General features: G+C 36.2%; 1 protein-coding gene across 9 annotated transcripts in view; it reads left to right on the top strand.

Moving 5' to 3' along the window:
* Nucleotides 1-27,576, top strand: part of PTPRZ1 (protein tyrosine phosphatase receptor type Z1) — a 131,155-nt gene extending 103,579 nt beyond the window's left edge. For 4 of the 9 annotated variants that reach the window (XM_064422276.1, XM_064422273.1, XM_064422279.1 and 1 more), the window contains 19 exons: nt 101-245; nt 7,408-7,499; nt 10,715-10,800; nt 13,045-13,065; nt 13,230-13,326; nt 14,788-14,870; nt 15,591-15,725; nt 16,653-16,787; nt 17,804-17,967; nt 18,705-18,788; nt 20,285-20,420; nt 21,379-21,525; nt 22,091-22,184; nt 22,472-22,545; nt 23,515-23,643; nt 24,727-24,873; nt 25,195-25,337; nt 25,918-26,053; nt 26,547-27,576. In XM_064422276.1, the coding sequence (XP_064278346.1) occupies nt 101-245; nt 7,408-7,499; nt 10,715-10,800; nt 13,045-13,065; nt 13,230-13,326; nt 14,788-14,870; nt 15,591-15,725; nt 16,653-16,787; nt 17,804-17,967; nt 18,705-18,788; nt 20,285-20,420; nt 21,379-21,525; nt 22,091-22,184; nt 22,472-22,545; nt 23,515-23,643; nt 24,727-24,873; nt 25,195-25,337; nt 25,918-26,053; nt 26,547-26,687 (2,189 nt within the window). In that variant the 3' untranslated portion in view covers nt 26,688-27,576. The remainder of the gene's footprint in view (nt 1-100; nt 246-7,407; nt 7,500-10,714; nt 10,801-13,044; nt 13,066-13,229; nt 13,327-14,787; nt 14,871-15,590; nt 15,726-16,652; nt 16,788-17,803; nt 17,968-18,704; nt 18,789-20,284; nt 20,421-21,378; nt 21,526-22,090; nt 22,185-22,471; nt 22,546-23,514; nt 23,644-24,726; nt 24,874-25,194; nt 25,338-25,917; nt 26,054-26,546) is intronic. The other 5 variants (XM_064422275.1, XM_064422280.1, XM_064422277.1 and 2 more) reach the window with 3 other exon arrangements.
* The last annotated feature ends 200 nt before the right edge of the window (nt 27,577-27,776 follow it).

The raw sequence follows: 27,776 nt of genomic DNA, 5'->3' as shown, positions 1-27,776 counted from the left end.
GGTAAGTGATATTAAGTAGGCTCATTATAAGACACATTCACCTGTGCTGTGCATTTCTCAGAATTTAAACTTGGACTGTTTCAATTTTCTCTGACTGCAGAGGCAAGTAATATTAGCCATGAGTCTCGTATTGGTCTAGCTGAGAGTCTGGAATCAGAGAAGAAGACAGTTATACCACTTGTGGTCGTATCAGCCCTGACTTTTATCTGTCTAGTGATTCTTGTGGGTATTCTCATTTACTGGAGGTAAGTTGTATTTTGGTTGATCTTTTTTCAGTTCTAAAGAGGTATGATTTGAAAAATGTGATGGGCATTATTGAGCTGGTTTACAGGAGGGAGACTGGATCTTATCTCTTACCTTGCCTTCATAATGCTCAGTGTCATAAAGATGACAAAATAAAGTGGTTTTTGTCCAAAATACTCAGATGCATTTTTTTTTGTTTTTGCAGAGGGTTTAACCACTACAAACAGTTTATTCCCATATTGATAGGCCTTAGTAAACAATAATTCATGATTGATGCTTAGAAACCAAGTGGCTAAACAGAAAACTGGGAAAAACAAGAGGGAGAAGAAAAATAGGCATCATGGCATGGGGCTATTTACTATCTTTCCAATCCTTTACCCATGAAAAAAAGGTAGTTATCAATTTAGAATGAGAATCTATTGTCCTCAACAGGACTATGTAAATAAGCAATTCATACAGCACTGTAGGAGTCTGTTGACACTGTGTGGAAGACAGAAAGGGGGTAGTTTAATGATACTGTAATAGTGTCACTGTTTGAAGATCACTTACTGAGTAGCTCTTAGGATGCTCTGTGATTAAAAAGTCATTCTAGTTTGTGATTCTGACAAACTAAAATTAGCCCTGGTCTTTCAAAGCTTTAGTGGATAACTATGGATGTGTTTCATGTGCACATGTGCTCAGGTTTCCTCATGGATGTGTTTCTCTGTGACTGGACAAATTAATAAGCCAGTAAAAAAAAATAAAGTAGGATAAAGGGAATTGATGGGTATTAGAATTCATTATAACATAATCAGTAAGAGCAAAAAACTGTTTATGCACTGTGAAATAAAACAGACCAGCTAGCATGGCACAGATCTCTTCCATACAGCTGAAATTACTTCCCTCAGAGAGGATAAAAAGAGTGGCTGCCTTCCCATTGCTAACTGGGGATGGCCTCTGCCCTGTGCTAACCCCAAACTGTGTTAAGCATTGTGTGAAATACTGCAAGTTTGCCTGAACTAGAAATGTACCAAGATACTTGTTAGCCACATGGCAGTATGTGTCAATGCTCAAGGCTTTGGCACTCTCCCACTGGTTCTAGTTAAAGTCAGTCCTCCTAGGGACATGCCTGCTTAAGCTCACAAAATCCTTGCACAGCCCTAAGACTTTCTCAAGTGTTTAGATTGTCAGGGAGGAAATGCTGTGATGGGCTGGAAGGGGGAAATAAGTTGCAAATACTTCTACTTCAGTGATTGTCAGGAACCTGATCCTGCTTCCACTGTGCTAACACAAAAACTAGCAGCCAAAAATAGGACCTTGCTCTTACAAGGACTGTACAAAGAATTGGGAAGACAGGCCCAAATATCTTCTTTCAGATGCCTCCAGAGCTTGTTTCTTCTTTGTTCATCCCAAATAATCCTGCTTAATCTAAAATGAAAAAAATTGGTGGAGAACCATTAACTTTGGCCCTTTCCAAACTACTGACTACTGTAATCTCTAGACTGTGATGTCAGGATCATGCTTATGCCTTTGCCATGATGAAAAACACTTGACTGATGAACCTTGAGAAAGATTTCTTCTCCTTTTCAAAGTAGTAGTTAATTGCCATAATAATTGCAAAAGTAATTTCTTAGTTTATGTTAATTGGATAATTCTATTCTCCATCCCAGGATTTCCAGATAGCCACCTGCATTCTGAGAATCCTTTTCTGTCATTCATGTTATGCAACATGATTGTTCAAATTCAACTTCCAAAGGTTACATCCCTGATGCTGAACAGTATTTGAAATCTATTTGCTAAAGAAGGTCATGCATTTAAAGACCCAGATTGTACAATGCAGTTCTAATAATCCTACACGTTACAAGCTTGTTTTTGTCGAATAACATTGTGTTCATTTTGTATTCTTTCTCTGGGAATGAACAATTCTGTAAAACACGTCTTTCAAAATGAAAGAAAAATCCCGTTAGCAAGAATATCTTCTTGCCTTGAATCTAATCTTTTCTGTATTTCTTGTGTACTACAAAATAAAATATGGAGCTCTTTTATTGTTAATCCTCAAAATTCCTTTGGCATTATGATAACACCAGTAACAATTTCTTATTTCAGGGGCATGCAGCATAAAGGCTATCATCATAGATAGGACTTTACAGCCCTCTTTCAAAGTTGCCAAAACACTCACCTCTTATTAAAGACTGGAAAAGAATCAGAATATTAACTTCATTGCTATGCAGATTTCATTAAGCCTGGAAAATATTAGCAGAAACCCTGTAAGATTTTTCTAATAGATTCAGGAGGTTTTTTTTTAAATAATTGCTCTTAGATGTTAATGTTTCTTTTTATATTGCATCTTTTTTTCCCCCATAATTTGGGCCAATTATTTTCACTTATTAAAGTTCATAAAAACATTTAGGTTTACAAGAACTTATTCTATATTTCTTTCGCAATGCTAGTCCAGAAAAACCATTGCTCTATCTCAGCTGGTCACATGAATAAATAATGCTTTGGGTTCTTTCCACTATTAGCTCCTTGTTTGAATATTCAAAAGGTGTGTTATTTGATTTTAAATTAAATAGCTACCAAGAGAAACAAGTTACAGTCTCTCAAGGTTTAAGAAAGGCAAAATTATTTATTTCTTCACTTTAATGACTTGTACCAGAAAAATAATTCTGTACCATCTGTTGTTTGGGTTTTGGTTTTGGGTTTTTTTTTAATGAAATTGTTAATCAGCACTTGAGGAAATTCCTCAATCTCTTCACTATCTCATTAGGCACAATTTAAATCTTTTTTTGATAGATATTTATTTCTCTGACAGGGATTAAAACTTCTAATGGCAATATTGTCTAAAGATTGAATAATTATCAGTAGGAAAAGACACAATTTTTAACTACTCTGGTTTTGTGTGTCTTTTTTAATTCAAGCAATTTTCAAGCAATGTCATTTTCCTTTCATTTCTTCAGCATGATTAAGATTACAGTGGAATAAACAAGGAGGTTCTTTGCCCTGTTTACTGGCCTTGCTGTCCAGATAGACTTTTAAAAACAGCTTTATAGAGATTTTTTGTGTCCAAATCTAGAGTCTATCCATTTCTTTCAGTATCTGTCTACTTTCTGAGTCCTTGCAGCAGACATGTGGCAGGAATATCTGAATGTACTTGCTCTCTTCTTGATGGCTTCATTATTACTATTTTGCTTAATTATTCATATTTTGTACAGATCAGCTTTTATAATGTTTATTGTAAGAAGAGCTTGGAGAATAGTAACATGGTAACAGTTATCAGTGGGCCTTATACCATTCAAAATTCTTTTCAACAAATATATGTGAATTGTAGTAAAAGACCAGCTCTGATGATATGAACCACAAACTGCTAATGCACTTCCAGGTCCATTTGCACCTGTAGACATACTGAGTGTCAGCTGCCTGTCATGCAGCCTGTTAGACATTTCATGATAGCAACACTTCAGAAATTACCAACTCGATGACAAACACCTTGAGTAGTTATTTGAATTTTAAATTTCCTCTACCACCCTATATAATTTGAACTACACCTGTCAGAGAATGTTCATTTTCTTAGCCATGATTTGAACAAATGCTGAGTCCTGTAACTCAGCATTTGTTTATGGGACATGCAGAAACAATTAAACCAGATTTAAATATACAGAGGCCATACTCATCCATTCATAAAGGAAAAACTTCTGAACAGTGTGCCATGTCATAAATAAAAGTCTTAATAAAATCTGACAATTAAAATTCCACTTGAAAAAATACATAAAAATTAATTGCAGCTATTTCAGAACTGAATAATTAGCATCCATTGAGGATCCACTTATAGATCCTTTGGCTTCACCAGATCTTTAAATTATCTGTACATTTTTAAAAAATCTAGTAAGTGTTTGAGAATACCTACTGGCAGATAATCCTTTGAGATCAAAAGACACTGAAGTTTTCAGAGAAAGAAGTAATCATGCCTCTAAGACCATTGTGCATGAGCAGCAGAAGCACAAACACATCTGTGGATATTCTCAGTTCAGTCAAAGAAAGAACAGAAATAATTTCTCCTTGGCTGAGCCTGGGAATCTTAGAGGAAAGAATTAAAGCAATTATTATCTCTCTTTCTGTAACTGTTGTTTATAGATATGGTTCTCCAGAGTGTGCTATTCATAGTGCACCAATAGTGTGAGACATTTCTCCTTTGAGACCAATCACATATCACCTTAGCGAGTCACATTATAAAAGACCTGCTACTTTCATTAAACACTTTTACCTTCTGATCCACCTGCAGACTGGAGTCTTCTTTCCATCCCTGACTCAACAGCATCACACATCCTCTCACAGATGCCTCTGACTTGCAGAGCTCAGCTCCCTTGCCAAGTCCCTGGGCAGGATCACTCTGCACACAGGCACGGTCCCACGCACAGGGTGCCCTGCTCCCTGCCAGCCCCAGCGCCAATCCCAGCCTGGCTCCGAGCAGCCCCTGCCCCGGGGCAGAAGCAGGGGCCCAAATGCGGGAAAATCTATGTCCCCCACAGTCTGAGGTTTAGTCTTGTAGTCTCACGTGGTTGCCATTGAAGTGTTCATTCCGATCTAGTATCCCTCCTGTCAGACTGAAGTGCTGCTGCTGCTGCTGCTGTACAGATCCAGACACTGTAATTAATTTAGTGGTTTTAGCAATGCCCCCATATATAAAGTGTGTGTTTGAACAAGTGCAGTGTCTAAATTACAAATTACAATTTTAGGTTGGAGATCTAAGTGCTGTGATGAAAGGTGTAAATTAAATAATCAGGTTATTGAGTGATGGGACCTTTGTCTGGAAGTTTGAAATAGTCATCACTTTTTTCATTAACAACAAGTGATAATTAACAAGATGTGAGTATTAACGTTAGGTTTAGTCATGAAGGCTTTCAGTGCTGATGCAGAAGCAGATGGAGTGCCTATTTATGAGTCTTATTACAGGTTAAGTCAACTGCTATGAATTTGTCTCCCGAATGTGCTAAGGGTGTAATTTATTTTCAGCCACAATTAATTTTTAAAGATTAAAAATATATTGGCTCAGTGAGGGATAATGAGTGTATGGCATAATATGAGAACATTTTAAGTACAGCTTTAGATGTGAAAGTCATTATGCTAATTAAATTCTTTATAGCTCAGTCTTTTCTCAAGCGAATAGGTGACAACGTTAGCCCATAAACCTTACATGTGACAGTTGTTCACAAGCAGTAGATGTTTGGGGGAAGGACAGTTTTTGGGTTTGGAGCTTTCACATCAGGCTGCTTGGCATGTTTGTTTGGTGCAGTTTTTAAAAAACACAATACAGCATTTGCTGTGCCCAGCAGACAGGCCAGACTTTCCAAAGTGATTTGAAGACTTGGAGACTTGCCTGCATCTCACAGATGTTTCACACACAGTTCTGATACTCTCGAGTTTTGTGCTGGCATGGAGACAGCCTCTCTCACTTCAGCAGCCACTAACCCTGATGCTAGAGACTCTAAAATTTAGAAGGGTCTTCCCAGGTTCCTCCAGAGTAGGTTCTTGATCTGCATCCAAAATTGCCATTTCTAAGTAAAAACACATACATAACAGATAGTATTGCTCCAAATATCAAATGCAAAGTCAAAGTTTCTCTGTGAACATCACAAATACACTTTTAGAGAATTCTAGCTGGACTTCAGATTTCATTGTCATGTGAGTTAGCAGAACTATTTTGCATGTCTCAGTTTTCCCTTTTAGGTAGCAGTCTGCTTTTTCTTCTGTTTTAAGAGAATCTGTATTGTACACTGAGAAAATTCTCAACACATTCTGACAATATGGGCATGTTTCCCAGAGGTTTAATTCAAATAAGCTTACCAAAATCTTTATTATCTATATTAATGTTTGTGGAAAGAATGACAACTGCCACATATTCCCTATCTATTTCTCAAGATATCTTCAAAATTTATTTCTGTTTATAACAATTATATGAGAGTTTTTATGACTGCAGTGATACAGGAATGATACAAAATTTAAAATTAAAGTGATTACACAAAGTAACAAACAATCATACAATAGCTGCAGCCAACAGCTTTGAAGAGGCAGAATTATGTAAATATAAAATGAGATTAGTATTTTCATTACTCTTATATTTCTTTTTAAATTTAATGATTAGTGAATAATATTTCAGAGAGATTAAGTGACCCAAAGTTAAGATTGTTATTAGCATGTCTAATCATATGGAGATTTTTTAATTGAAGAGGATTTGAAATGCTTACAGCAGCAGTTGGTTATTCATTCCTTTGAATAGCTTGAATTCTTAACAGATGCTATTCTTATTATCTTCACATCTGGATTATAGCACAGATACAAATAACAGGGAGAGTCATAGTTAAGGTTGGTTCTATTTTCATTCATACTTCAATATGTTTGCAACAAAGCTGAGTTCTTCTGGAATTAGAAATTTCCCTGTTTCTGTCTATCAGCTTTGGGAAGTCCTCCTTGGTTAAGGTGTCCCTCAGTGTTGTGATTGCAAAAAAAGTTTGTTATGTTATGTTATGTTATGTTATGTTATGTTATGTTATGTTATGTTATGTTATGTTATGTTATGTTATGTTTGTTATGTTATGTAAAGTTGTTTAGCCCCAATCACAGTAGTTCTAGAGTCACTGTTTTGACTGTTGCAGGGCACATTGTTTTTTATTGCATTTCCGTGTCTGCAGTAGTATCTATCAATGAATCACCACAACTGATCTCAAACTTGCTCCATCTTCAGGCTAACACCATCACATGAAAGGGAACAGTAATTATTTAAGTGAATTTGGATAAGCAAGGAAGACAGTGATGGTTTTTTGTACTTGGAGTTATGCAGCATCTACAGTTGCTCCTGATGCAGATTTTCTCTTTCAGCTGTGACTATGTCTGATGTGTCTCCTTCTTATGCCTCTGGTATAGGTAAAGATGTATGAACTATGTATTATGCTAGGTAATGTAGTGTCTTCATGTTGTATGCATAATTTGGCTATGTGCTGGGGGAATATTTATATTGTAGCAGTAGTATTTGACATTCCATGAAAATTGGTTTTCAGAACCATGATTTTTCTTTCTGACTCAATAGTGCCAGAATTCTAAATCATCTCAGATAATATTTTGGTGATGTTTTGGTGGTTTATTTTTTCTTTCTTTTTTTTTCCAATTCTTTGTATATTTATTCCTATCTAGGAAATGTTTCCAGACTGCTCATTTTTATTTAGAAGATAATACATCACCTCGAGTGATTTCTGCTCCCCCAGCTCCAGTCTTCCCAGTCTCAGGTATTTCCACTGTTCTGTGGATTGGTGTTAACTGTTGGAAGATGCTGCTTTATATGTGTCAATATGAATTCTTCAAATGCTATAACATCTGTAAACCAGAGATTTGTAACCTCTTGTACAAATCTGTGTAAACGGGTACACTTGATGTTGGCAGACGTGTTATTAAGTCTCTTCTGTAGGTGGCACAGAAGAGACATATCTTCAGTTTACAATGTTTCCTCAAGGATACTCTGTGCTTTGTAGCCTCCCTAGAGTGGCTGCTCATGTAGCCATCTGAGCAACACTAAATAGCTCGAGAGGATTACACCAGCAACAGATTCTGTTCCATTTCTGCCTCTAATTGGATTTGTCACCTGTATATAGAACGTGTCCTATTCTTTTTACCAGCAGGATAAGGATGTGCCTCATCTGTCTGCATTTCATTTGCAATTACAGCGTGTTCTTACACTTAAATATTTTACTAGCATAATTACTATGGTATAGTTATGTAAACCTCTTATTAAAATAATACAGAAGTTCAGAATATTATATTAGCATCTTCTGATTCTATATTCACCACATTTATTTGGAGAAACTGTTTCCTTTCTTTTCTCAAAGAGTATCACAGAAGCACATGCAGCCTTCCAGTTTTTTCAGTCTGTGTAGAATGAAATGGATTAATTTCATTCATCTACTTAAACCCAAAAGTGATTGATTCTGAAGCAGATCCTAAGCCACATTCTCACCTATGAGACAAGGTTATCTTGTTCCACAAGTAATGTTTTTTGCAAATTATGCTATTATACAAGAAGATGGATTTTCATGGAATGACTAAAGGAAGAATATCAGCCCTTGTGTGAATAACTAGTAAACACAAATAAATCCCAGACATTGGACTTCCATTGTAACTGAATTTTAGACATCTTCAATGCATCTTGTATGGATTGATGCTATTAGGGGATGCATAACCTATTACTAAATGGTTAAAAAGCAGAGCTATGGCTTGATTTCAGAAAACATGATTGTATATGAATGTCAAGCAGCAATCATAGGAAATCTCTGCTTTAAATCTCCATCATTAACTGTATTGAACTACAACTGTATAATTTTCTTATAATTTTTCCTGACCAACTCACCTTATGGGGAAAGTGTTTTCCATTTCATAATTGCACTTACAGTTATTCTGAGTGCCTAAAATGCATTTTTTGAAACTGGAGGTTTTCCTTCTGAATTGGTGATAAATATTAAAGAGATTTTTTTTTTTCTCAGTGACTGAAGATAGAAAGAAATATTTTATGGAAAAAGCTGCAAGCACTGAAGAAATACTTTTATTTTGCATGCAACAGATGTCAAGTGGACAGTTATTGTGTTTTCTATTGCACTAATGTTTCAACAGTGTAATTTTACAATTGCATCTAATTACAATATAATGCTAGAAAAGAGTGTAAGGTGGGAAGAGTGTTTTGCAACTGCTAAGTTTAATTCTTATGGCTTTGACCAAAAGCACATTCCACAGATCTCATTATATATTTTTTCCTTCCTTTCATTGGCAGAGATAGGAGATCTGCAGTTATTCACAGAAAATGCCATGGCTCTTCACAGCACAATTCAAAGATGCATTTAAATATTAATGAATTACAGGGTAGGATTCAGATCTACTATCAAACTCTAAGTAATTTGAAGTGATAATTGCCATCCAGATATAAAATACATTCCTGGGTTCAGAAGTGATCAAATTGAGAGATGTGCACAGGGAAGGAAATAAAACCTAAGATTTATTTCTCCATTATTGTACTCACTCTTTAGGTCATTTACCTCCCCTTCTGATTTTGAGTTTGCATACCATTAGGACAAACAATTCATGCCAGGTTTCAGTTCCAAAGTGTGAAGATTGTGTTACACATTTGTTCAGCTTCTCTTAGGCTTGACTGGATAAATTCACTTTTTGTATTCAGATCCAGTCATATAAGTGGGAGACCAGATGGATCTTAGTACGAATCAACAAAATCTTGGTAACTGAAAGCTAAAATTATTAGGTGAGCTAAATACTGAACATCTGTTGATGTGAATAACAAGTCCTTGAAAACAACGTTCAATGTTTCTGACATTTTGTTCACATATGAAACGGTGATGAAATTACAGGTTGTGAAATAAACATTTTTCAACCATGAAAGGCTTTTAAAAAATCCAACAAAATTATTCTTCAGAACCAAATCTAAGTGAAATAATGTTATCCTTTAGCAGATAATTACCAAACACATGACTTTGTTTACACAGCATATTTGCAGAAAAGAGAAGATTAAAAGTCCCAAAGATTTTTTTATGTTATTATTCCTGATGCATATTCCACACAATTTTTTTTTTGTATTTGTCTAAAGTAAAATGGAGATGTCACTTTAATCGTATTTATTCTGCAAGAGTGTAGATGTTTTCTTTGTGAGTAGCCAAAAAGTCTTAAATATGAATCTTTCATTTAAAACTTGAAGTATGAAGCCTGATGTGAAAATCTGTGGTCAGTAGTGCCATGGTCAGACATAAGATTATTATCAATAGGTAATCACAGAATCACAAGGAGAGCTGGGAGAAAATTCTGTATGGAAGGTAGTCACTAATGACATTAATGCAGTAAAATATGAAAATTAATTCCTGTTTCTTTTAGATGCCAATGAAAACATGCAAGTGTCAGTTAATATGAAAATACTGGCATAATGCTGCTTTAATTTAGTAGGCTTGGAACTATGTGGCTCCAAGTTCAAGTGCAACATTAATCAAAGTGGAACACCCAGACAACTCTGCCTAATTGTTCCTACTTTTATCAGCATTATTCAGAGCTGTGCTCTCTCCTTTTGAACATCTTGCAGCAAAGAGCTAATCCTCCCACGTCTCCTTGACTTCACAGGGAATTTTGTACGTTCTTCTATTTACAACCAAGCTCAGGATCTTGCAGAATCAGCACCTTGATTTGGGGGGCTTACAGACAGAGCAAGACCTAGCAAGGCATTTTCATTATCTTCTTTCCAAATAATAATCTAGAAATGTACAAGTGTTAGGTAACTATTTTAGAAATGTTAATGGCATCAAAGGATGTTGCATTTTTTTGGGAGTTGTATATCCAAAGTTCATGACAAGAATTTTATTTCAGGATGTTTTGTGGATTGCCTACATATAAACTGCATTATATGTCACTGTCTTTTTATTCTACATAAATATATTTTTTGTCTTTTCCCACCCCTAAGATGATGTTGGAGCAATTCCAATAAAGCATTTTCCCAAACATGTTGCAGATTTACATGCAAGTAATGGTTTTTCTGAAGAATTTGAGGTATGGCTCTATGATGTAATCTTTTTATTAGCACGTACAAATAATGTTAAGTTTAACAAACAGAAATTTTTGTTTGCCTGCAAACAAAAATTGGGGCATTACATTCTGACTTGGGCACTAGTTTCATGAATGCATGTAAATGTGATTGCTTTGAGCCCTGTACGGAGTTGATGCATAAAGCCTGGGGACATTCCTAAAATCAGGACTGGAATACAAATGGGTATGTTTATTATTGTGTTGTTATACTGAATAACTGTGTGAAAAAACTGTGCAAAGGTAGTACAATGGTTTATCAGATGCAGTGATAGATCTAAAGCTTTTCCAATACTAATGAAAATTGAATTTTGCAGAAACTACTCATATTTACAGAGAAAATAAAATGGAAGTAATAATGAGTACAAGTGGAAAGACTTCTGATTAACAGGGGAGCTAATGTAGTCTTCATATGTGGTAGTGAAAGATTTGCAGTTTCTTTCCTAAAGTATATCATTCATAAGAGGTATTTCATAATGTTGAAAGGTGCTGTAATCATATAATGTTACTATCACCATATGTAATTAATGATCTTCATTGTTTTTCCCACTCAAGTATTGCAATCAATTTAAATACGGATACGTTCTAACTTAATTAATATAAGCATTAAAACCCCCAAATACCTAATTAAAGCTGTGCCATTAGCAATTTTTATAAGAGATTTCTATTAAAATCAATCCATTGGGATGGAAACAAGTATTTTAGTAGATCTATATTAAGGTAAAATACAATAGTAATATTCCTGTTGCAAAAACAATAATGAAATAAAAATTCAGAGTTTTGCATCTTCAGGTTTTACTTTTGTTTCCCCAGCCAATGTATTGTGATCTAGTTGACCAAAAATTCCATGTCCTTCACATAACCTTCTTCATCAGCATTTCTTCTTGAATTCATTTAACACTCAGAATATCCATTCGATTGTGGACCAAATTTGTAAATACTTTTGAATGTCCAATAGATATTCATATATTACACATAGGCATATGCAGTGATGGAACTGGACTCCAGCCTGACTAGCTATTAATAAGAGCAGATGTTGAAGGACTGGATGTAAATACAATGGATACAAAGTTCTTTCAGCATTAGTCAGTACACCAATACAGAAATCAGATTGTTCGTTCTAAATTGATATTTTCCTACAATTTTGCGTTTCCTAAATTACAGCAGTAATCTAAAGACCAAATATAGTGCATGTCACTGAGCTACAGCTGCACGGTCTGAAATATTTCATGCTAGTTTTAACTATTACCAAAAAAAATCAGTCTCCCCATCTTTTCTTGGAGATCTTTTTTGGCTTTATGGACTACTCCAGAAGCAGTGTTCAGTTCTTTTCTCTAATGATAGAGAACATAGAAGATTGGAGAAAACTGAAATATAGTCATTCTCTTTGCAGAGTTAGCATATTTATTTTTGGTGGGGGTTGCAAATTGTTTTTTCTATTACTACAAAATAACTCATTTAAAATCTAATTTTTAATGAAAACAATGTTTCATATATGTATTTAAGTAGATTAAGGTTATTGACATTAAAATGAATTCTAAAAAGTGTTGGGAAACACCATTAGTTCTTTTAGTTCTGACCATATATTTGCTGCTTAAAAGTGTGGACCTTATAAATGCTTAAGATTTCTGTCAGCTAAAGTAATCAATAAAATGAATTAATTTTGTGAGTCTTACAGATTTTGTGCCTGTCTTGTCAAGCCTGTCTCTCTTTTTATAAAATTGTTGGCTTCACTGTGAAACTGCTGGCAGCCTGAGTGAGGGCTGTAGCTCTGTCTTTCCCCAGAGTGCTGTGAGGCTGGCTGAACTGCACACAGTCCTGCTTCAGTGGAGGTTTTGCAGCTGAATGCAAAGAGACAAAAGCATTCCCCAGAGAAACTAATGCATTTATAAGGACACATAAAAATTCCAGTGAACTGTTACATATATAGATAATGTGGCTAAAGTCTGTGATGTTGCTCATATGTACAATCTTTCACTGGCTTAAAGTCTAACATTAAAGATAAAGATAGGAAAGGAGACACCAGCATTTTAACTCTTGTTTCCTTTAGCAATTATGTCAAAATATGCAGTTTTGTTGTTATTATGGATATATTGCATGACCATAACTGTTTTCCATATAGTAATTGTAATTTATATAAACACTTATCCATTTGTTCTGTGCTGTGGAATTTGATTTTTTTTACTTTTTTTGCATTCATTCCCTCATTAGACACTGAAAGAGTTTTATCAGGTAAGGAATTATTTCACTGCAATTTTTTTAGCAATGAAGTAGTTGTAAAATATCATAGATAATTGGGTATAAGGTTGTGGTTCTTTTCATGCTTGCTTACAGTATTTGAAGACACTTTATGTATCTTAATAGTTACTTAATTCTGATATACTTTTTTTTTTTAGGAAATCCAGAGCTGTACTGTAGATCTAGGTATTACATCAGACAGCTCTAATCACCCTGACAACAAGAATAAGAATCGATATATAAACATTGTTGCTTGTAAGTAAAGGCATCACTTGTTGTCTTGTGCGAGAAATCATTATAAACAAGTACAGATTTATATAGCATTAGCGGGAGCAAAAATACTTCTACACTGAAAGCTCCAGCTACTGATCAGCAAAGTGCTCCTTGGAGAGGAGTTAATATCAGATTTCACATTTCCTTAAGTTAGTCCTCTGACATTCTGCTGCTTTGGTGAGCATGTGTTAGCAAGATATATTTGTGTCTTCTGCGATGACCCAAAGGGAGTTGGGAGATTTCGTTATAATGCCATTAGAAAGCCAAAGAAGCTTTGATTGTCAAAATTAATCCATCTTTGATTTAGAATAATGGTGATTTATTGTCTCCATGAGATTCAAAATCCCAGGATAAATTTACTGTCAAATATAAACATAAATGTTCTGGTTTTATGTTGTGTTATGCCTGGCAACAACGTAATACAGCAGCTTCATTAGCCAGTACACTTGTTTGCCCATTGTATCACTCTCCCAGATTTTTCTGCTCTGAAACACATCTATTCAGTTTTGTTAATCTCTTTTTCAATCTATTTCCTCTGGGTTTTTGATCATTTGGTAGCTCAATACTTTTTTTTAACTCTCTGTAGCATTTCAACTTTGTTCTTATTACCAGAAAGGTCTAAATTAAATATATCTTCAGCATTCAGTGTCACTAAAACTTAATAAAAAAAGTCAGAACCAAGTCAACTGTCGGGCAGAAGACAATGTAAACCAGCAACAAGAAATGCCAATCCCTCTGGCTAAAGATGTCTCTAAAGGGACAAAACCTCAGGGATTTTCCTCTGCCTCTGTGTTTTGTACCTGATCATAGAGGTGGTAGCCCAGGAGTTGTTTTAATAAAAAGCAGTGCAGAGGCAGCTTAGGGCAGCTGAAGTGGCAAGAATTGTCCTCTATAAGTGACTCAAGTGTAGTTCTAACAATCAGTGCAGACTACAGAACACTTCAGCTCACCCTGATGTAGTTACTGTTGACTCTTCAGATGACCAGCATTTTCAAAATCCATTGCTTTCCAAAGTCCACTCTTTTAACTTGGAATTAAAGTTCCTCAACACTGGTGCCTGCTGTCATTTTGAGACATCTCACTGTGCAGATTTAGCAGTCATGACACAGGATTTATAGAATGACACAGGATTTATGGAAGACCTAGACACCTTTACAAGCAGCAGCTAGAGGCCATAGGGGAAGCAAGTCATAGTGGCTAAAATGACCCCAGGTGCCGCTATTCAGACCACTAGATTCTGAATCCCTTCAAACTTTGGGTTCATTTCTCTATTTTTCTGCAAATTAGAATTTTTTATCTGCTTCATACCTAAGGAGGGGGTGTTTGACTCTGTGATTGTTACTATATTGGCCTTATGTATTGTAAAAATGTATTTCACTATTTTTATGAGAAAGAATATCATTCTTACCAAAAATTACTTATTTTCTCCCTTGTTTACTGCAGATGATCATACTAGGGTTAAATTAGCACAGCTTGCTGAAAAGGATGGAAAACTGACTGATTACATTAATGCAAACTACGTCGATGTAAGTGCCTTTTTCCATCCATTGGCCTATTTATCTGTCAGCCTTTTCTGTAAAAAAAATTATGTATGGAGATTTAATTCAAAAAAGGTATCACAATATTAGAGATTCTGTTAAAAAATCTTTTGTGGTCTAAGTTAAGCCTACAAAATTAAAGCAAAGATGAAATGCCAATTCTTTCTTGAATCCATCTTGATATTGTAGCAGCTGCAGCTTGACAAAGGGCATTTTTAAAGAAAAAATATCCTGTCACATCTGAGTCATTTTAAAAGTATATCTCATCTGAGTGGTTAATTCTCCCATCTGAGGTAATCTCATGAGAGGAAGGTGCCATTTGGCTCAGAGCCTCACCAAGATACCATTACCAGTTTTCATTACATAATTATTTACATGTGAATGATCATTATTCATTTTTTAAACCACTTTTGCAGTGCATGTCTGTGTGTCTCCTAATCACTATCATGTCAATATTCTGCCTAAACATGGGCATTTGAACATACATATCCTATTTGTTGGAATGATAAACATTGACATAACAGTTGTATTCCTATGTCGTTTGATACCACAGGGTTTCCGCAATGTTGACAGTTAAAAATTTAAAAGCACTTAAAAGCTTTTCAGAGTCTTTACAAAAAAATACATGAAATGTCATGTACACCTCCCAAAATTCTTTTGCTCATGGACAGTGTTTTGACAAGTGTCATTTCTTATATTTCAATTTAGGGCTACAACAAACCAAAAGCCTATATTGCAGCTCAAGGGCCTCTAAAATCAACAGCAGAAGATTTCTGGAGAATGATATGGGAACATAACGTGGAAGTTATTGTGATGATAACTAATCTCATTGAGAAAGGAAGGGTATGAGTACTGTTGTCCATTTTTTGCTTCTCTAATGTTGGAAGATCTACCTGTAGCAAAGTCCCATCTTTCTCTTTAAATTTAGTGTAGTCTATTGTTGAGCAAAAAGCAATAGTTTTTAGTAGTTGCTTGTACGTGGATTGGCTAAGAAGTATACAGTTGAGGATTTGTAGCATGAAACTAAAGAAAATATTATTGAAAATCTTGAAAATACCATGTTCTGACCACAAAAATAAAAAACGTACTGAAAAAAAGACTACTTATATATAATATAAGTGGACAGACTGTGGGCTTTGTGCCCGCATTCTGCTACCAATCTGCTTCTCTCCTTGCCATCATGCACTTTGGGTTGCCTTGGACCCTGGAAAGGAGAAGAATGTAGTTCAAGTAAACTTTCCTGGGTATTCGCTGCCTGCTCCCTGTATGAGGTATGCTGGACATACCTCAGCTCTCTCCTACATTCTAGCCATACACAGGCTCAGCCTTACCCTCTCTAACAAATATACTCTGCCCATACTGTAAACTAATCAGAAGCCACTCATGACTCCACTGATTTGGATGTATTCCTATATTTCCTATAGATCATGTTATTTATTTAGGTTTTAGAGTGTCTATAAAATGGAAAATTCCACAGCATTGGACCCTTTTAACTCTGATAGTATGATTCAAACCTCTTTTTTTGTGTTTTCCAAATAAAGAGCATCTTTGAACAGCTATCCCTCTACAGCACAAAATAACTGTTATTTGTTCTTCTGCACAGAAGATCATGTCTATTATAAACTGGGTATATTGACAGTCCCAATAGAGTTTCATTCTTTACTCTGCTCTTAAGTTTGAACATTTCGGCTTACTAGTTTGACATTTTCCAGCTTTTTTCTCTATTATTTATAGAGAAATTTTCTAACAGAGAAAATTCCTTTCTAACAGAGAAAATGTGACCAGTACTGGCCTGCTGAAGGTAGTGAAGAATATGGGAACTTCTTGGTTACTCAGAAGAGTGTTCATGTACTTGCCTATTACACTGTGAGGAATTTTACTCTTAGAAACACCAAGATCAAAAAGGTTTGTGACATCCTAAAAACAAAGTAGGCAAAAGGAAGTGTTAAAAGATGCTCAGAATATTTTTGAGGCCATTGGCAACTCTTTTCTGCTGTATATGTGAAGCTGAATCCTATAGATCTCAGCCAGCCAAGATGCTTGTGAACTTTAGTTAATTTGACCAGATATACAAACTCAGAAAACTGTAGGACCATCAGGGAAAAAGCAGTGATCACATTGGAGAGCTGATGTGGACTTTGCCTGCCTGGGTAGCAGGAAGATACATTTTCAGAAAGAGAGCCACTTGAAGAAGATGTGGTATGAGTTAAATTACCCACTTCATCTCTCCATTTTCCTTTTTAAAGACAGGTGAATACACACTTTGTTTTATTGTAACCAGAACCAGCATGATCTCATCTCAGCAGAGTGATGTTAGCTACTTTGAGGAGAATTCTGAAAACTTAATTTATTCCAGCCACATAAATGTCTGAGACATCTAGCCTCTCACCCTTCCTGCATAATTAGTACATAATGTTCAGTATTTACTATCAATTAGTTTATTCTGCCTATTTTAGGAACCAATCTCTGAATGATATTACCTCCTTTCTGAAGGCATCCCTTCCTCTGAGTTGCCATGGAGGAAGGGAGCTTAGAAAAGCAGCCTACACAAGGCTACTTACCTTGTAGATCACTAAAGCTGGGTGAGATGAATCCTGCTCTTTCTGTTCACTCAACAGAGGAGCAAAGTGGCAGGAAGAGCTGGTGACTCTTCAGAGCAGCAGTAATTTGTTACCCTCCAGTGCTCTTAATATTTCTCTATGGCTTTCTGAGACAGTGTCAGGTCATTTTTCCACTCTGTGGGCAAGCTGGTAAGAGAGGAGCACCGGTCCTTCCCCTTTTCTTTCAAGGCTGGAATACTAGAGCCAGATGGCATGCTTTGAACTAAATAGGGATAGTACTAGTTCAACAACTGTCAGGTATGGAAATAAAATGAAGGAAGATCTGGGCTGCTTACATGTGGAATTATTTTTTTGTTGCAGGGCTCCCAGAAAGGGAGGTCCAGTGGGCGCATAGTGACTCAGTACCATTATACCCAGTGGCCTGACATGGGTGTTCCAGAATATACCCTGCCCGTTCTCACCTTCGTGCGGAAGGCGTCGCATGCCAAGCGCCACGCTGTCGGGCCTGTTGTGGTTCATTGCAGGTGTGCTTTCTAGTGCTGTAAGGTTCACTCCACTTTTGTTTTGCAGAAGAAGAAAGAATTTTTCAGTGGTGGGTTAAGCAAAATTTCACTCTTGCATTTAGCGATTCCTGATGGAGTAAGATTAACTTCTTAGCTGATATTCTTATCTGATATTTCTCTCCTTCATAAGGCCAACTAATCAATTGTGCCACTTCTGTAAGTCTGTAAATCTCCATAAACAAGATGATGCTGCTGCTCTGCACTATGTTCTTTTTCTTTATTCTTTTTGGCTAAACTGCTTTTACTTCTATTTTTTTTTTCGCATTTCTATACTGCTATCTTGAATGCTATGAACTTACCAGATACACGTGTGGGGATAATTGTTTCATTTCTGCAAATATATTGTTAGGATGCTTTTGGCTCATGCTTTCTTTGGTGCAGGGATACTCTGTAATCCTAAGAGGAGCTCTGTGCACAAGAGAAGACTCACTCTATTCCTGGCTGAACTACAACTCTGCTGTTTTTAACATTCTCTGGGCTCTAGCAGTCACTTGCAATGGAGGAGCGTTCTGGGGAACGGTTGAGGTCTGCATGTGCCGCAGTGTGCAGGCAGGTGTTCTGTCAGTGCTCTCTAAAACTGGCAGCTCAGGGAAAATTGGTTGAAAAGGGCTTGTAGGGCCTGGAATGACTTCACAATGCCCATGAAGGACTGGGTTATTGTAAAATATTGTAAAGCAGGTTCTGGTTTTCCACTGTAGTACCTCACCTTTGATGGAACATTTGGAAAGAGAACCTCCTCATGAATTCTGTCCTTCTGGAGCTGACACTGAGAAAGCCAACAGGTAAAGTCACCTCACAAATGCTGCAAATGAAGATATTTTATTTGTGGGATGATCTAATCTGACTGACATCTGTTTTTAGCTTGGAAAATGAAAATTCCATATCTTGTTGTTCTACTGCTATTTACATCCTGGCTGTTCTTGGGAAATTCAAAAGTTCAAGTCTGAAATTGCTGAGATATTGGCAATACATTAGGAATCAATTAAATTGAGTTTTTAAGAAGTGAACAGTGGTAAGTTGTGTGGCTTCAGTCAGACCTCTCCCTTGGGTCACAGGTATAATTCACCTCTGTCTGTAGGTAGTTTTGTACAGTTTTTAGCTAAACTGTCCACATGCACTATGGAATTTCAAAGGAATCATCTCATATTTGAAATATAAATGTTATTTATATTTACAGGCTATATGGAAGACACAAATTATGAGATTCATAAAACTTATTGTAGCTATTTTTGTTTGGTACTTTTCATGTTTTATTTTTCATAACAAGTAGAGGTGGTGTCTGGTAATCTTTGTACTTCTTTGTGTCTAACAGGGTATTAACAACCTGGACCTTTGAGTTTCATATTATACTTATTTAGACAGTTTATTACAGCAATCTGATCTCACTCTACCAGTGCTGTGTGCCCCCTCTGTGGCAGAAATGACATGACTGAATTAGCATGTTTGGACTGAGCTGGATCTGCCCACAGGGGACCATGCAGACCCAGCACAGTGCTGCTCTCAAGTTACATGTACAGTATACATAATGTTCCTTCATATCTTAGAGGGGAATTACAATGGACTATTTCCCATATATCACTAGAAAACAAAAACTGACCTCTTGACCTTGTACTTCCTACCCAGATATTTTACAAAAGAAAAAGGGTTTTTTATGATACATCTGGTTTTATGCTACGTTAATCCAAGTTCATAACAGGAATGAGTTGATTAACACTTTCTTCTCCATTTCCTATTTTTAAAAAGGTTTTCAAAAATTGCTTGCCATCTTAACTTTGTCTAAGGAGCACTAAGGTTTTTTTCTTTTACAGATATACTCTCAACAGTTCTGCCATTTCCTGGGGTTTATCTTTGAAATCTCCTGTACTGTAGTGGGTTGCATAATGCAACTTTTGCTTTAAAGTGGGGTTTCAGCATAGAAGAATTTGAACATATTAACTGTGCCCAAGTGCTGACATATACCACCTTATCTAGATGTAACTGGCAAAGTATCCTAAGGAATATCAGAATGCTGAAAATTGCAGATCTTCAGGAAATCCCTTAGTTCTATTTCAGCCAACAATTTAAAAACCATTTGAGAAAATGATCTTTACGTCTCTTCTTGTACAGAGAAAAAGATGGCTATCAGCCTTGAACCTTTAAAAAAGTATATCATATAATAAATTCATTTGTAAAGAAAAAGCTTCCATATGCAAAAGTTTGTTGAAAAAGCTATGTAGATGAAAAAGGTTTTTACATTAGAGTTTTATTTCAGGCTCAAGACCATTTTTTTGTTTTATAGTGCTGGTGTTGGAAGGACAGGCACATACATAGTGTTAGACAGCATGCTGCAGCAAATTCAGCATGAAGGGACAGTCAACATATTTGGATTCTTGAAACACATACGTACCCAAAGGAACTACTTGGTGCAGACTGAGGTAAGAATAAAATATAAATAGCATGAAACTATTACAAACTTTCTGTTTGCAGGAGAAGAGATAAAGCAATCCTCTTTCTGGCACCACCAGACAGACAGAAACCAGCCACCAGACTAGATTTTCTCTTTTGCTTCCCTTGGTTTTATAGAGACATCCTTCTAGGCACACTGAGAGCAGTGCATTAGAAATTACCTTTCCTTGGGCTCTTGTCTGTTTATTAAGGAGGACTCAGAAGGAGGCCTGTATAAATCATGCTTCCTACAGCAGTGCTTTCTTGGCAGGACTCATATTTTTGTCACGGAGCTTTGTGAAGAAGCACCATTGTCAGGCATTCAGATCTGCACTGAACCTCATCAAACAGTTTATATTAGGCAATAAAATATGCTAAAAAAGCTATTTCAGACAGAAAATTGTATATAGGTGCTTCAAGCTGAAGATTATATATAGAATATTGAAAGACCAAGAGAAAACAATAAGTGCAACAGCAGGGCATTTGAAAGTCTATTTCAGGTTTCAAGAACAGGTGGTTAGATTCCCCAGTGCCTTTCAATAGGAAAAAAGTTAATCAACAGCTAAGGCGCTTGTTCCAAAGGATGTGAGAGGGAAAATAGAGAATAGCAGTAGGAACCAGGGGTAGGACTGGCTTGAAAATTTTACTCAAGGCTGTGCTTGCATTTTTACCTCAATTCTGTTAATGTGAGATATCACGGGTATTGAGGATTTGGTATTAAATTATACATATATATATATGTATGTAGGTACTGCAAGTGTAATTGTCCAATTGTGCTTGTAATGCGTGTACTGTAACTGCAGAGGGACAGCCTTCGCTACAGAGCATCACATTTGAGAAAACCCCTGTGAAAAAATACTGACCACATCAGAAGTGACAGCTTACCCAGAGGTATCCAGGGGAATCTGAAAATCGTGAGAGCTCAGATGTTTGGTTGTGTTTTCCTAGGAGCAGTACATCTTCATTCATGATGCGTTGGTCGAAGCGATACTCAGTAAAGAAACAGAAGTCCCTGAGACTCACATTCATGCCTATGTTAATGCTCTCTTGATACCTGGACCAACAGGAAAGACCAGACTGGAAAAACAATTCAAGGTGAGCTCTCTGAGATAGTAGTGTGAAGATCTTTAGGTTTGTAAATGTGAATGACTTAAAAGTAAGTATCTTAACACAACTTTCATCAGTTTTCTCTACCTAAAATTTAAATGCTGAGCCTAAATTAAGATTAAATTTATCAAATTAATGCAGTCAATTGGAACAGAATTATTTGCATACTCTTAAACAAGGAATCTGCCCAAAAAATACACAAAAAAGAAATTATGAGAAATAGGACAGTAAGTAGATTTTGGACAATTTAACTACATGCCTTTGCAGGAAGATCTCAAAGGTAAAACAGCAGTCTGGAAATATACCATTCTGGCAGATATGTCACCTTCAAAGATATGGTGATTGATCTAGGGTTCAAGAATATTTTGAACTGCTAAGAAGAGTGAAGAAAAAATATTCCGGTGGCTTGCTAAGTAGTTTAGACAGATAACTAGAAAACTAAAGTTAAGTGAGACAGCAAACCTGCAATATATGCACCCTTTTGTTTAATGCAGCTTATGAATGAATGGCTTTTCTGCAGTTACCTGACTTTTTTTTAACTTCATTGTTTCAGTTACTGAGCCAGTCTAACACACAGCAATGTGATTATTCAACTGCACTCAAACAGTGTAACAGAGAAAAGAACCGAACATCATCTATCATTCCTGGTAAGCTTCTTCAAATCCTCAACAAGAACTGAGGACATCAGCATTAGTTTGTGCCGACCCCGGCACATGTACTGAGCTCCCACAGTTTGGAGCAATGCTCTGTAAAGAACATTACAGCGAAGAAGTGAATTACGAATTACACATAGAAAAACAAAATAGATGGCTGGATAGCACTCTGTCCCAATTGATGGAACACAGTGTTGTAAGATGTGTGAGATGTGAGATAATTGCTATAATTTTATAAGAGTCATTGCAACATGCATGTGAATTCATAACTTTTTTTACAGTGGAAAGATCTAGAGTGGGTATCTCATCACTATCTGGTGAAGGCACAGACTACATCAATGCTTCCTATATTATGGTAAGTCAGTTAATATATTGGTGAAAAACAATGAACAGCTGTTTTCAGAGCTGCCATTTGGTTAATTTAGGGTGGCACAATCCTGATTTTGAAAGCTTCTTTCTTTGGTAATTCACTCTGCCTTAAAGAGTTACTTCCCTCAGGAAGTACTATTACCATTATTACTGCTTTTAAGATTGGTTAAGTGCATTTTATTTTAACAATCTGTAGAAACAGAAATCACATCATAGTTTTAAAACCTGGTAAAGCTAAATGCTTTATGGAAAGATTATTTGAGATTAACTAAATGTCTAAATGTGTTAACTAACAAGTTTGCTTTTAAAAGTTGTGTTTGTCTTCCTACATGCTCATCTTACAGTGCTTTTGTAGGTGGCATAGCCTAAGATCACATAGTTCATCAGCTTTCCATTATCTTTTTGCTCTCTGGATTTTTTTCAACTCTCCCCCTTGAATAGCTGAGTGGGAAGAGTAAATGCCTCTTGGACATTCAGGGAAGAGATGGCAAATCTCTGTGCTGTGGTATGTTTACATGACCTACTAGGTGCATTACTGCATAGGAACTCTTTCACGGTAAGAGACTGATCTGAGATATGTGTACAAATTAAGAAACTGCTTGGGATTTTGCAGATCTTTCAAATATTCTTTTATTTGGTCAGGTAGTCACCTCCTCTGGAATTATGGATAATATATTTTTATTCTGAGTTGGCTGTTTGAGTCTTCTCTGATCTCTTTTCTCCTTTTTATCAATTTTTTTAAGTCTTAATATTTTTTTCAATGCAATTAAGTCTATTCTTTTCACATGGAAAATATTTAAGTGCAAGTTTTATATTTTTCTAATATTTGCAGGAAGCCAAAAAAAGGAACAAGTGGCAATGCATTTTCTAGGTTCTCACTCTGTCCACTAGGATCTTCCTTTAAGCATTAATAGTTGGGCAGCAATTCCATATCTGTACTTTTTTTTTTTGGCAGGGTTATTATCAAAGCAATGAATTCATTATTACTCAGCATCCCTTACTACACACTATCAAGGATTTCTGGAGAATGATATGGGACCATAATGCCCAGTTAATAGTCATGCTTCCTGATAGTCAGAACATGGTGAGTTCTGTGGCTGATTGTAATGAATTTATGTACGGACTTTATTAGTATTACCATTTTGGAATATGCAAAAAACAGTTAAAATTAATAATACCAAGCTGAGTGTAAAATCCTGAAGTCATCTAGCAGAAATCTAGAAATCCTTGTCTAGGCAGATTGTGATTGGAATGAAAATGTATTGAATCAGTCCTTTACGATTTATACGAGGAGGCAAACAGCAGAAGTAACCGTTATGCAAGGTTAGCTTTTGCTCCATAACTTTTTTAGTTGCAATATGGCTTCTTAGTCATTATTAGGTAAGGGCAGAAGTGTGAGGTCATTTCTCACAGCAGCAGCTGGTGGGACCTGGGCAGGGCCAGGAGCCCCAGTGGCCAAGCATTCCTCACACATGAGAGAGGCCCGTGGGGAGCAGGAGTGGCCAGGAGCACTGCCAGCAGGGGGGCACACAGGGCATGGGGCATCAGTTCCTGCAGGAGGGAGTAAGAGCACTGAAGCCCTGGCAGCTTGACCAGGCAGCAATGGTACCCACCCAGCACACAGCCATGGCCTCTCTGAGCTCTGCATCCACCACAACTGCAAGCCAGCCCACCATCCCTGAAACACACACAACAGGCAGGCAGGACACATGACAAGGAGGATTCCCTATCCATCTGACCATTTTGGTTATTCAAACTATTATAGGATTTTCTTTAAAAAAAAAAAACTCTCTTAATTTCTACTGTCAGACAGAAAGGATGCGGCCATTAACTTTTTTCTGCACTTTCACATAATCCCAAGACCACACACACATTAGAACACACCAGCTAAATTTATCACATGACCATAGGCTATGTTCGGTACAGCACAACCCAAAGGACAGGCTGGATGTGTGGCACTATGCAGCACTGCAGGTTCCTTGTTATCCCACTCAAAATTTGATTTGTCAATTTAAATCTATATGGCTGAACTCATTATATTTGACACATTATTTATTATGTTGGATTTTGTATTTTAAGATTATTTGTATTTTTGTATTTTAATTTATATTGTTGTATTTTAACATTATTTACTTTTATGACTCAAATTTTGGGTTTTTTCCTGAAGGCTGAAGATGAATTTGTGTACTGGCCAAACAAAGATGAGCCTATAAACTGTGAGAGTTTCAAAGTCACTATGATTGCTGAAGAACACAAGTGTCTGTCTAACGAGGAGAAGCTCATAATCCAAGACTTTATTTTAGAAGCTACACAGGTAACACTGTCATAAACATATCTCAGGACTTGATTTTTTTAAAGGTAATACCCACATTTTTTACATTTTCAATGCTAAATTACTGATAAAATATCCATGCCCTAGAAACACCCATGGAGGGAGTAATGTCTGTGGGTAATACGATGACACAGCAAATAGGGTAATCCAACCTCCACAGCAGTGGGGTTCTGCATCTGGAGGCTGGAGCTGGAACAAGGCGAAGGGAAAGAATAAAGAAAATCAACCTTTTACAAAACTGATTTATGGGGGTTTTTTTGTTTGTTTGTTTTTGTGTTGGTTTTTTTTTTTTTAATCATTTAGGATGACTATGTACTTGAAGTGAGGCATTTTCAGTGTCCAAAGTGGCCAAATCCTGATAGTCCCATTAGTAAAACTTTTGAACTGATCAGCATCATCAAAGAGGAAGCTTCCAACCGTGATGGACCCATGATTGTACATGATGAGTAAGAACTGCACTTTTCTGTTTGTTTTGATGTTTTTCTGTAGAACCATCCTTTCGCTGTGTGAAAGCAGCTGAAACAAGGCACAAAGTCTGCATTTAACAGTAGTAGTGATGCTTCTGTTCCAGCTGCATCAACAAGAGAAACATTTTTTACTTTATCATACTTCATTTCAGTTTTATCATTTTGATACTCTAGATGGCTATCAGGGAGGTCACTAGAGGGGAAGCCAGTTAAGATTTCATTGCCTTTTACTGAAAGAAATACCTGTTTAGATGAGGCACCATACTGTTCTCCAGATTTTCAATAATGGCAAAAAATAACAAAATGTTGAAACACTGAAGGACCCAAAGCCTTCAGCATTTCGTTATTAGAGGATTTAAGAGAAATAACTCTAAGAAGTTGTAGCTAGGTGCTGTGAAAGTTTTTTTAAGCCAGTGCTGGGGAGACCTGTTTCAGATATCGTAAATATCACATGACAGAGATTGATCTTACCAGTTTGCCCCAGAATTTGTATTTTTTACAGCTGTAAAACCTGGCCCAGTTTCTAGAGTTTTGTTTTGTTTTGTTTTACTTTACAAAGGCATGGAGGGGTGACAGCAGGCACTTTCTGTGCATTGACAACTCTGATGCATCAACTGGAAAATGAGAATTCAGTGGATGTTTACCATGTAGCAAAGATGATAAATCTGATGAGGCCTGGAATCTTCACAGACATTGTAAGTAATAAGCAAAATGTGCACTTTGTTCCCCTATGTGTGACATTAGATCTTAGGGCAACAGTACTGAACTATTTTGCATCTTAGTTTCTGCATGAATTTATCAAAACTTTTTTCCAGAGGTGCTGTAGAAAAAGAAATCTTCCTGGAAAGAATTCAGATGACAAAAAAATGAGAAAAAAGCCAACAGACAAATAGTAACCCTAACCCTGTCCCCAAATTTGCAATTGACTTTAACAAGGGTCTGAGTCAGCATATTATATTTCTTTTAAAATACAGTTTTCTCCCCTACCTTTACTATGCTCCCTATTGTTGTGCTTTACATTGTGTACAGGGGGAGCCATTAGTCAGAAAATGATAAAGCTGCTAAGTAACACAGAAAATTCTGGAGCACAGTACATTTACAGACTGACACATCAGCTGTTAATTAATTTTGAGCAACAAAATAACTATTTTTGCCAACATCCTGAGTGTACCCTCTTTTTTTCTCCAGGAACAGTACCAGTTTCTGTACAAAGCTATTCTCAGCCTTGTCAGCACAAGACAAGAAGAAAACCCTTCAGCATCTATGGACAGTAATGGCTCAGCTTTACCTGATGGAAATGCAGCTGAAAGTTTAGAATCCTTAGTTTAATTAGCACATCAAATCAAACATACACATCACAGCATCACACCAATCACACCTGGAGTTTACCTTTATTATTTTCAGTTTTATACTTTGGGTGGGGAAAATCTGTGCAGTCACTATGTATAAAATCAGACCCCAACCATTGCTCAAACCAGGTCATTTCTGTTATCTACGACTTTACTGTGGAACTTTTATCATTAACAATGTGTGCCTTTTCTTGAAAGATTTCTTGTAATACATTGTTACAGCTGGACTAACTTGATTGACTTTTACAGTGTTTCTAATAATTGAATTGTGGTATGTTTTTTTCAGTATTAGGTTTTTTGATTTATCCGGCTTTACTTTTAACTTAAAATTACCATATTTATAGATGTTAGGGAATTCTCAATTACAAACATGTCATGGGTTTAGTATTTGGTTTATTCGCTGTATTTATAACAATTTACATTTGCTAGAAATGCAACTTTTAATATAGTAGAATGTAAATAAGATACTGTTCTACATAACATTCAACATTTTAAGACTTCAATTAGACATTTAGAATAGTAATCTGATACTTACTGTAAATACTGCTACTTCTGTAGTGATCCATGGACCAAATTTATATTTATAATTGTAGATTTTTATATTTTACTACAGAGTCAGTTTTCTAGTTCTGTGTAATTGCCTTGTTAAAATGATGTAGTCAGTATGTTTTTACTTTAACAAAGTCTTCTGATATACAATTGTGCATCTTAAGCAATTTACCTTCATATAGCTGCATGTGATTTTAACTTTTTGTGGGAACTAGAAATCATTTGTTTTGAAATGAAAACTTTTTATGAGACTAACACTGTACTTGGCATTGTTAAATTGTTTTTACCCTGGTCTTGCAAAAATAAATATAAATATTCCAGTCTGTGCTTAATAGTCTTCCACGTAGAGTAAACAGTCTGCACTGTCATGCAGGAGAGCTTTTACTTACAAGAACAAGGACTTAAGGCTGATCTGCAGAGAGCTGCTCTTCCTATGGAATCCACGAGTTCAGGAAACATTTATAGAAAACTTTTGTGTTTTTTAATCTCTGTTCCTACCCATACGTACATGTCCACATTA

The sequence above is a fragment of the Passer domesticus genome, chromosome 5 (assembly GCF_036417665.1).
Source record: "Passer domesticus isolate bPasDom1 chromosome 5, bPasDom1.hap1, whole genome shotgun sequence".
Lineage (NCBI taxonomy): Eukaryota > Metazoa > Chordata > Aves > Passeriformes > Passeridae > Passer > Passer domesticus.
Note: the sequence above shows the minus strand (reverse complement) of the source record. Positions and strands in the feature narration are given on the sequence as shown.